The sequence below is a fragment of the Solanum verrucosum genome, unplaced genomic scaffold (genome assembly GCF_900185275.1).
Source record: "Solanum verrucosum unplaced genomic scaffold, falcon-dt-bn FXZP01000222.1, whole genome shotgun sequence".
Classification (NCBI taxonomy): Eukaryota; Viridiplantae; Streptophyta; class Magnoliopsida; order Solanales; family Solanaceae; genus Solanum; species Solanum verrucosum.
The window spans coordinates 1,389,728-1,401,035 of NW_026020027.1; the positions used below are offsets into that span (position 1 = coordinate 1,389,728).

An 11,308-nucleotide genomic window follows, 5' to 3' on the forward strand; every position below is an offset into this window, starting at 1 on the left:
AAATCACACCATACTTCAACTCATCTTCTTTTGAAACTTTTAAATGTTGAATCAATAGACTTAAGCTCCTGAATTTGCTTTCGCTCTCAATAAAGTAAATATTTAACAAAAAAAAATTCTGTCTTAAAATACAAATAAGGTAAAATAATAAAAGAAAACCTCATCATTAGTATTTTTATTTAAAGAACATTAAAATAGAAATACAATAAATAATTTGAAACAAAAAAAATCTAGAAAATATTTTCTTCCCAAAATTCAGAATAACTAGATATCAAATCTTCTATATTTAAATAACTCTTTAATTAATTTTTTTTAGATGAATTTATATCATTAGATAAAGCGTCTGTATCTAGTCATTATTTGTTCAATGGGGAAGGACGGTAGGAGAAAAAAAAAAGGTTCAATTATGTGAAACGCATTTTACTTTATTTTTACGAAAATTGAAATTAACACGTGGTCATCTATTTTTGTCTGCAAGATCGTTTTAAGAATAATAATAGTAGTTGACCCCCTTTTATTTTTTCTTGGTTAAAATAGTACTAGTTGATATTAAAGTGCATAAAATCTATGTCCCTCATATTTGACCTGATGACTCATCTTTCATATTAACTTCTATATACCAATAATATATACAAAATTTACTATTTTATATAATCAGATAATTAAATTCATTTTATAGATGGTCATTCAATTTTAATTTTAAAGTAATATTAAAGTCAACAAGTTATTCTTTGTAACAATAAAAAAGTCACAATTTCAACGAATGTTATTACGAAGAAAAAAAAAAGAAACGTCTTATATTATACTTACATAAAAAGCCAATTATCTTACAAAATCGAGTTTTTTAGTATCTTGTTGTGATTTTAAATTTTCTTTTATTTCCTACGAAAAATAATTTAGTAACAATTTTTTATACTTAAACAACGTTGAATAATCTTTTTATATTACAAAAAAAAAAAAAAAAAGACTTTTGTGTGCAATAAAATAAAAACCACACAATCTTTAAAAAAAATAAAAATCAGATCACTTAAAAGATAATTAGAAGCAAAAATTCACAAGTAAAAGTGTACTACAATTAACCTTAAAAAAAATGGCAACTAACGTCTTAAATCACATGTTAAAATATGGTCAATTTTATTTATTTATACGATCTATTTTAATATATATTTTTTTAATAAATTCCAAAAGTGCACTTGTGGGTTATAAGGAAAGTTGGTCATCAAGATTTTTCAACTACATACAAAATCTCATTTTGTTTTTGCCAAGTCAATCTTTCTCTAGGCTTTTTCATTAAATTCATACATAGCCTACCAAAATTAGCCATCAATTTTTTCTTTTTTCTTTATATGCTACAATTTTTTTTTTCTTCTTCTTCTTTCGATCACAATTTTTTTTTTTTTAATTTTGCAATCTTGAAATGGCTAGTTGTATCATTATTTCCAACTGGTATATTTTCTTGTTTAGTGTTTTTTATATCAACTTACTATGTTGTACTTGTACATCTAAAATTAGTCAAGGGGAAATTTTAAGAGATGGTGATATGTTAATTTCTCCAAAAAGGAAATTTAATTTGGGATTTTTTAGTCCAAATGCTTCTAATAATCAAAGGTTTGTTGGTATATGGTATGTTGATGGTCCAAAAAATTCATTTGTTTGGATTGCAAACAGAGATAAACCAATTTTTGATAAAAATGGTGTTTTTACTATTGAGAAAAATGGGAATTTAGTGGTGAAAAATGGTCGTGGCGATTTAATGTGGACGAATAATGTTACTGCAATGAATAATAATTGTACAGCACATCTTTCTGATAATGGAAATCTTAGGATGTTTAATGGCAATAACAAGGAGTTGTGGCAGAGTTTTCAGCATCCTACAGATACATTTTTACCAGAAATGAGATTTTATTTGGATGAAGTTTTGAGGTCATGGACTAGTGAAAGTGATCCTTCACCTGGACGGTACGTAATCTTGTATCGTGTGATCATCTTATCTGAAATCTTTTATTTACTTAATTTTGTTTTGTACATGCCCCCTCACGTTTGGTTTGAATTTTTTATATAATGTGTGGTGGTGAGACTCTCTGATAGCATGTTGCGTTTGTGACATCTCATTTAAAAGCTTAATTGAGAATGTGCTTTTTTATTTTACGTAATTTTGTTTTGAACACAACCTCTCACGTGTTTGACTCGTGGAAAGTTGAAAAACAGAAGGGTTGTTGATCAGTCCCGGACTATTTGATTTCATTATGACGATTCAATGTTAATGACCTCATTCAATATTATTTTTTTTTATCCTTCACTTTCGTGGGCTGGATGGATAGCTAGTAGTTGTGAGTAGCAGTCCCCTTTTTATAGATTAAAGGTAATGATTTTTTGATATTGGGTGGTAGGGAGACTCGAACCTACGAACTTTGCTTGCCCTGATATGGTAATGCATTTGTGACATCTCATCGAAAAGATTAAGTTGAAAACATGTTTTTCTTTACTTAATTTTGTTTTTAACACGACCCCTCACGGTTTCTTGAATCTTTGATATTGGGTGATAGTGAGACTCGAAACTTAGAACTCTACTTGCACTAATATGGTAATGCATTTGTGACATCTTATCCAATAGATTAAGTTGAAAACATGTGTTTCATAACTTACTTTTGTTTTTAACACAACCTCTCATGTGCTTCTTGAATCCTTCATATTGGATGGCAGTGAGATTCGAACCTAAGAACTATGTCTGTTCGGATACAATGTTGCATTTGTGACATCCCAAAGTCAAAGAACATGTTTTTATTTACTTAATTACGTTTCTAACAGGTACTCATTAGGAGTAAATACTCGTGGATCACCACAAATTGTGATCTTGGATGGAGAGAAGAGACGTTGGCGGAGTGGATACTGGGATGGACGCATATTGTTAGAAAATTAAGATTTGTCTAGAAACTTCTAGATTGGAGATATTTTTGTACTAGATATGTTAGAAAAGTAAGAATTATCTAGAAACTCCTAGGTTGGAGATATTTTGTAGTAGATATGTTGGTCTTGATTTAAAATGTGTGGTGGTTAGTGAGCCACATAGGTACATAGTTTGGTGTGAGATATTTTGCTTATTATGTGGTTGTAATTCTCACACTTTATCTATAAATACACCATATGTAATGAAACATCTTGTGAAAAAAATTGAACTCAAGAAAACTTAAGCCTTCTGCTTCAATTTCAGATTTTCTGTTGCAATTTACAGCTCCTATTTCCTATTGTTTACACCTTGTAGACCTGAAGTTCTTCTTCATTTTCATTGTAACATGGTATCAGAGCCAGGTTCCTAAGGGATCTGAATCAAATTTTGTTTGTTTCGCTCATCTACTTTCTGTTCTTTCTTGAATTTGCTTGCTGAAAAAAAATTCATGGCACCTGAAAATCAACCAACGACAGGTCCTCCGACTTTTACCGGAGAGAATTATCACATATGGGCTATCAAAATGAAGGCTTATCTAAAGGCTCTCAACTTATGGGAAGTTGTTGAGCTTGGAGAACCTGCTGTCCAGCCATTGAGAGTTAATGCAACTCTCAATGAAATTAAGAAGTATGATGAGTTGGTGACTAGATCCCCACGAGCTCTCACCTGCATACATTCAAGTCTTACGGATGTGATGTTTACGAGGATTATGACTTGTGAAACAGCCAAAGAGGCTTGGGATAAGTTAAAGGAGGAGTTTGAAGGCAGCAGTAGAGTAAAGTCTGTTAGACTCTTAGCATTGAAGAGAGAGTTTGAGCTTTTGAAGATGAAAGACTCAGATAGTGTGAAAGAATACTCTTCAAAGCTGATGGAGATTGTGAACCAGATAAGAATACTTGGTGAAACCTTTCCAGATCAGAAAGTTGTAGAGAAGATCTTGGTCAGCCTTCCAGACAAGTTTGAATCAAAAATCTCAGCTATTGAAGAGTCTTGTGACTTGACTACTCTTACAATAGCCGAACTAATCTCCAAATTGCAAGTCCAAGAGCAACGGGTCAGTATGAGAAGTGAAGGGATAGTGGAAGATGCCTTTCAAGCAAGGCATAAATTCAAACTTCAAAAGGAAAACAGAAAAGTCTGGTTGGATAAATCTGGAGAGGTAAAATCTGGTGGAAACCAAGGTGATTTGTCGATAAAAGGAAAATTTCCACCTTGTGGCATTTGTAAGAAGACAAACCACTTAGAGAAGAATTGTTGGCAGAATTCAAAGAGGTCTCCAATTCAATGTAGATATTGTAAGAAGTATGGTCACATTGAGAAGTATTGTAGGCAAAAGCAAAATCAAAGTGGCCAGTCTTCCCATCGAGTGAATTTCGCAGATGATCACCAAGTTGGAAAATCAGAGGAGGAGGTTTTCATGGCCTCGCACACATCACATATTGACCAATGTAAATGGTATATTGATAGCGCGTGCACAAGGCACATGGCAATTGATGAAAATCTGTTTGTTTCCTTGGACAGATCTGATAGAACCAAAGTGAAGCTTGGAAATGGCGCATTGGTGGAAGCTCACGGTAGAGGGTCAGTAAAATTTCCTATTGACGAAGGTACGAAAATTATTAATGATGTTCTTTATGTGCCAAATTTGACACAAAACTTGTTAAGTGTTGCTCAATTACTTCATAAAAATTATTCTCTTAATTTTAAGGATAAACAATGTGTCATTCATGATCCTAAAGGATGTAAAGTAGCTAAAATTAGCATGATTGACAATTCCTTTCCAATTTCATGCTATTCTATTGATACTTGCTCTTTTAATATTGAATTGAGTGATACTTGGCTTTGGCACAAAAGGTTCGGTCATTATAATCTTAGCTCACTGGTGTATATGCAATCAAAGGGTATGGTGCTTGAAGTACCCAAAATTGACATGTGTAGAGATGTTTGTGAGTCATGTCAATTTGGTAAAATGCGTAGACGATCCTTTCCTAAAGGAAGTCTTTGGAGAGCTAAGGAAAAGCTAGAGTTGGTTCATACAGATTTATGTGGACCAATGAGGACGGCTTCTTTGAGTGGAAACAAGTATTTTGTTCTCTTTGTAGATGATCTGACTCGAATGACATGGGTCTACTTTCTTAGTAGCAAATATCAAGTGTTTTCTGTTTTCAAAGAATTCAAAGCTATGGTAGAAAGGGAGAGTGGCTGTAAATTGAAGTATATTAGATCCGATAATGGAACTGAATATACTTCGTATCAGTTCAGCAAGTATTGTAAAGATTTGGGTATCCAACAACAATTCACTGTTAGCTACACTCCACAGCAGAACGGGGTTACTGAGAGGAAGAATAGAACTGTAATGGAGATGGCGAGATGCATGTTGGCAGAAAAGAAGATGCCTAAATACTTTTGGGCTGAAGCAGTCAATACCGCTGTCTATTTGCTAAATAGATTACCAACTAGAGCAGTCCAAGACATGACACCATTTGAAGCATGGAAGGGTATCAAGCCGTCTGCAAGACACTTGAAGGTATTTGGTTCGGTATGCTATGCACATGTTCCTGATGCTAAAAGAGGCAAATTAGATAGCAAGGCAGAACTGTGTGTTCTGTTGGGCTATAGTACAGTTGCAAAAGGATACAAAGTGTACAATGTTAGTAGTAAGAAGGTGTTTGTTAGTAGAGATCTTATAGTGGATGAGTCTAGCCACTATGATTGGGATCGAGATATTGTTGTGAAGAACCAAGGTGGGAATACTTCAGCTGAAACTCCACATCAGCAAAAAGGTGATACTCCCTCTAGTCCTATTTCTGGAACAAAAAACAATTCAGATGTTGAATTGACTACAGACTCTCCTGTTTTGAAGACCAAATCACTAGCAGAAGTTTATGAGCAATGCAATTTTGCTCTTGTTGAACCATCCTCATTTGAAGAAGCAGCAAACCACAAAGTGTGGATTTCAGCAATGAAGGAGGAACTTGCCATGATTAATAAAAATGATACTTGGGAGTTGGTTGATAGGCCAGAAAAGAAGAATGTTATCAGTGTCAAATGGGTCTATCGAACAAAGTTCAATCCAGATGGCTCCATCTTCAAGCATAAAGCTAGACTTGTAGTTAAAGGCTATTCTCAGCAGCCTGGAGTGGACTTTGGAGAAACGTTTGCTCCTGTTGCACGGCATGAGACAGTAAGATTTCTAGTCGCTCTCGCAGCACAATACAAGTGGAAAATCTTCCATTTGGATGTAAAATCTGCATTTCTCAACGGAGTGCTTGAGGAAGACATTTATGTTGAACAACCTGAAGGTTTTACAGTTGCAGGTGAAGAAGACAAGGTGTACAAGCTTAAAAGGGCTCTCTATGGTCTTAAACAAGCCCCAAGAGCTTGGTATAGTAGGCTGGATTCTCATTTGCTGTCACAAGGCTTCAACAGAAGCCTAAATGAGCCTACTTTGTACTTCAAAAGACAAGCGGATGGGATGTTGATTATGATATCAGTTTATGTCGATGATTTGATGATTACAGGTGAAAATCCTCTTGCAGTTCAAGAAGTTGAAAATGAAATGCTAAAAGTTTTTGAGATGTCCGATCTAGGAGAAATGAAGTTTTTCCTGGGAATGGAGATATCTCAATCTTGTGAAGGAATTTTCTTGTCCCAAAAGAGGTATGCCTTGAATCTGTTAAAAAGGTTCAAGCTTGACAAGTGCAAAGCTGTTGCAACTCCACTTGTTGTGAATGAAAAATTAATGAAGGATGATGGCGAAGAGAGGGCAGATCCAAAAGTTTATAGAAGTCTAATTGGAAGTCTATTGTATCTAACAGCTTCTAGGCCAGACATAATGTTCGCTGTCAGTTTGTTATCTCGATATATGCAAAGTCCCAGCACTAAGCATTTTGGAGCCGCTAAAAGGGTGTTAAGGTACATTAGAGGGACGATTAATTATGGAATCTGGTATAGAAATGTGGAGAATGGATCTCTTATTGGCTATTCAGATAGTTATTGGGGTGGATGTTTGGATGATTACAAAAGCACTTCTGGTTACTGTTTTTCGTTTGGTTCAGGCATTTTTTCTTGGAGCACAAAGAAGCAAGATATTGTAGCACAATCTTCAGCAGAAGCCGAGTATGTGGCTGCTGCATCTGCTACAAATCAAGCAATTTGGTTAAGAAAGATCTTGTTGGAATTGAATTTGTTGCCAAAAGAACCAACAGTGATCTATGTGGACAATAAATCAGCCATTGCGATGGCTGAAAATCCGGGGCAGCATGGAAGAACAAAGCATATCAACATAAGGTTTCATGCTTTAAGAGATGCGGAGAAGAATGGTGAAGTTAAGTTGGTACATTGCATCAGTGACGATCAACAGGCTGATATTCTGACCAAGGCTCTTTCCACTAAGAAGTTTGAGTTTCAAAGGTTGTTGCAAGGAGTTTCAATGAAAAATCTTAAGGAGGAGTGTTAGAAAATTAAGATTTGTCTAGAAACTTCTAGATTGGAGATATTTTTGTACTAGATATGTTAGAAAAGTAAGAATTATCTAGAAACTCCTAGGTTGGAGATATTTTGTAGTAGATATGTTGGTCTTGATTTAAAATGTGTGGTGGTTAGTGAGCCACATAGGTACATAGTTTGGTGTGAGATATTTTGCTTATTATGTGGTTGTAATTCTCACACTTTATCTATAAATACACCATATGTAATGAAACATCTTGTGAAAAAAATTGAACTCAAGAAAACTTAAGCCTTCTGCTTCAATTTCAGATTTTCTGTTGCAATTTACAGCTCCTATTTCCTATTGTTTACACCTTGTAGACCTGAAGTTCTTCTTCATTTTCATTGTAACACATATTCACAGGAGTTACAGATATGAAGCCCGAGTATCTACATGGTTTCAAGCTTTACAATGAAGGAGATAAGTTATACTTCACTTACACTGTTGCAGATTCTTCTGATTTGGTGAGGTTCCATATTAGTCCAACCGGATACGAGCTGGAACAAAGGTGGGATAAAGATAACGAAAACTGGAGTATAATACAGTCTCATCCATCAGGTGATTGTGACTTGTATAACTTATGTGGGAATTTCGCGAAATGTGATGTCACATATTTGAAAAAATGCATTTGTTTAGTTGGATTTGTACCGAAAAATTTGGGGCAATGGAATGCGAGGAACTGGTCAGAAGGGTGTGTTAGGAGGAAAGAACTGGAATGCAGAGGAAATAACAGTGTCGTGAAGAGTGTTAGTGGAAAGAAGGACGGATTCTTTGAGATTGAGAAAATCAAGTTGCCGGATTTTGCTGATACTGCATATTTACAAAATATCGATGAGTGTCGAAGCATGTGCCTTGAAAATTGTTCATGTACTGCTTATGCTTTTGTTAGCGGAATCAATTGCATGATGTGGAGTGGAGATTTAGTCGATATGCAGCAGTTTCAGGAAGGCGGAAACACTCTCCATGTTCGCCTTGCTAATTCTGAATTTGGTAAAAATGTGTACTAACTTTTCTGTTGGTATTCATATAATCATTTTAGATGTTCTTATTATAAACTTTCTTGAAACAGCTGGAAGCAACAAGACAGTCAAAATTGTGGTAATATCCGTTATGGTAGCCGGGGCTTTTCTTGTATGTATGGTAGTTTTTCTACTATGCAAGTACAAAGCCAAAACGCGAGGTAAGATTTCAGAAAGGCTGGTGTTTTACGACAGTCATTTGTTGTTATGCAATATACCTATATCTTCAATGTCCCATTTTCAGTGTCCAATAGGATCAACCAAATGGAGACAAGCGATCCAACTAGGAGCGGAGAGTTTTCTATGAACACATCAGGAGCAGGAGACTTGAGTATTGAAGGACATCAAGGAAGTGGTTCAGAACTTATATTCTTCAGTTTCAGTGGTGTAGCAGCAGCTACCGATAACTTTTCTAACGAAAACAAGCTGGGACAAGGTGGATTTGGCCCTGTCTACAAGGTTGGTTTCCATTCAATTGACAAGCGTGTCTTACTTTTCTAGAGAAGTATGACATTATTGTGTTAAACTAACGTCGATGTTTGTTTATTTAGGGAAAACTACTATGTGGCGTAGAAATTGCAGTGAAGAGACTTTCAAGAAAGTCAGGACAAGGTGTGGAGGAATTCAAGAATGAGATCAAGCTAATCGCCAAATTACAACATAGAAATCTTGTTAGACTTATGGGATGCTGCATTGAAGGAGAAGAAAAGATGCTTCTTTACGAGTACATGGCCAACAGAAGTTTAGATTCATTTCTATTTGGTTAGTACTCTAGATATGCTACAAATTATTTCATCGATAGAGAGATCGATCACTTACATTTATTTTGGTTGATAATTTTTTGACAGATCCTGTTAAGCAAGCTCAATTAGACTGGAGGAAACGCTTCAACATTATTGAAGGGATTGCACGAGGGCTATTGTATCTCCATAGAGATTCGCGACTCAGAATAATCCATAGGGATTTAAAGGCTAGTAACATTTTGCTAGATGAAGAGATGAACCCGAAAATTTCAGACTTTGGTATGGCTAGGATATTTGGTGGAAATGAAAATGAAGCAAATACAAATAGAGTAGTTGGGACATAGTGAGTATCATTTGATTTTTATACCTTTAAGAGTGAGTACCTTTTAGCTTGCTCAAAGAACTAACTCCATCAACGCGTTTCTTTTTTTGTTTTTACTTAAATCAGCGGATATATGGCTCCTGAATATGCAATGGAAGGCTTGTTCTCCGGAAAATCTGATGTTTATAGCTTTGGTGTACTATTACTGGAGATCATCTGTGGACGGAGGAACACAAGCTTTCGTTCAAATGAACACTCTGGCATTATTGGTTATGTATGTCCAATAACTATTTTTCAATATCTGTTGTGAAGTTAAATCTTTTAACATCAATTCTACGTTTTTCTTTTTAGGCATGGCAGAAGTGGGATGAAGGTACACCAATGGACTTAGTAGACCGTTCTATTTGGGACGAGTGTAAACATGATGAAGCATTGAGATGTATACAGTTAGCACTAATTTGTGTACAAGACATGGCAGTTCACAGACCGAGCATATCATCCATCGTGTTAATGTTGGAGACGGACAATATACGATTGCCCTTGCCTAGGCAACCTACATATACCTCAATGAGAAAACATGAAGATGCAGAAACATGGAATGAGAAGCAGGATTTTTCTGCAAACAATGTCACAATTAGTGTTATAGTTGGTAGATGATATCTACTCACTATTTTGCTGAAATGTTAGTGATTTTAGGTGTGTTCGGTATGAAAGGAATATGTTTTGAACAATCAAACATGAGAAAATATGATATCAAACACACCTTTTGTGTTATTTAGTTATAGACTTAGCAAACATGTCTATAATACATAGCTCAAGGCTTTCTGAGATTTGATTGTAATGAATCACAGCTTTCAATCAGAATTATGAATCATAATTAGTTATTATATTACTTTTGAATATTCAACACGTACCCTCACGACATTTTTTAAGGAGTCCAAACAACATAACTTATCAGTTGTCACATTATAACTAGTAAATTTGTCTGTATTTTGCGTGATCATTAAAATTTAACTTAGGGAACAACTTCATCTCTAAACTTCTTCAAAAGAGAAACAACATAGTAATAATTTCTTGGCATATTTATTTCAAGAATAAAACATGACATTGATACATATCAACCTCTTTTTATCAAACAAAATATATCAGTATCAGGAAGTAAAAGAAAATTATTGAATTGTAAATCCTACTATTTTATTATTGAAATATATATTATGATTTTTTCGTTACATCTTAATTGCTTTGGATTTCTATAGTCATTCAACTTGGTATCAAGAGCCTTGTTTTGCCTATTTTTTTCCAGGTCCTAACTATTCAATTTTTTTCTTCAATAAAATTTTATAAGAAATTTGACAATAAATAAATGTCATTTACCCCTAAATCAATGATTCAGAATAAATATTGATTAACGATAAACATAAATCAATATTAACAAAAATTATAAAGACTAAGATAATTACCTTGACTAGGTTTAACAACAATTTGCGGTCATCGATAGCATCATGGCTTGTCCAAATACTTATACTAATTTCAAAAGAAATAAACATTGAATATTTTTAAGATCCTTTTATTGCGTCTCCATTTAAAGATATATCAATCTATTTATAATTCATCTAAACTATTCCTTTTGTTCCAATTTATATCACATAGTTGGAATTTCAAAAGTTAACTAAATTTTGTTGATTATTTTTTTTATGTCTTTTAAATATTTAAGTTATTAATTATTATGATTTACCGTACTTCACTCTTTACATAGCTTTTAAATATACAATTTTATTTTGTAAATCT

General features: G+C 34.2%; 1 protein-coding gene across 1 annotated transcript; it reads left to right on the top strand.

The window, feature by feature from the left end:
• Positions 1-1,417: 1,417 nt before the first annotated feature.
• On the top strand, positions 1,418-10,177 carry LOC125821120 (G-type lectin S-receptor-like serine/threonine-protein kinase B120). The gene is made up of 9 exons (XM_049500528.1): positions 1,418-1,959; positions 2,809-2,902; positions 7,790-8,436; positions 8,506-8,567; positions 8,700-8,914; positions 9,007-9,217; positions 9,304-9,541; positions 9,647-9,794; positions 9,872-10,177. The coding sequence occupies exons 1-9, from the start codon at positions 1,418-1,420 to the stop codon at positions 10,175-10,177; spliced, it is 2,463 nt and encodes an 820-aa protein (XP_049356485.1).
• The last annotated feature ends 1,131 nt before the right edge of the window (positions 10,178-11,308 follow it).

What these genes read in the sequence shown, in the direction of transcription:
- LOC125821120 (XM_049500528.1), top strand. Translation starts at nt 1,418, where the DNA reads ATGGCTAGTTGTATCATTATTTCCAACTGGTATATTTTCTTGTTTAGT. An exon ending in TTTAGATTCATTTCTATTTG is followed by an intron (nt 9,218 to 9,303) that starts GTTAGTACTCTA and finishes ATTTTTTGACAG; the next exon opens with ATCCTGTTAAGCAAGCTCAA. An exon ending in AATAGAGTAGTTGGGACATA is followed by an intron (nt 9,542 to 9,646) that starts GTGAGTATCATT and finishes TACTTAAATCAG; the next exon opens with CGGATATATGGCTCCTGAAT.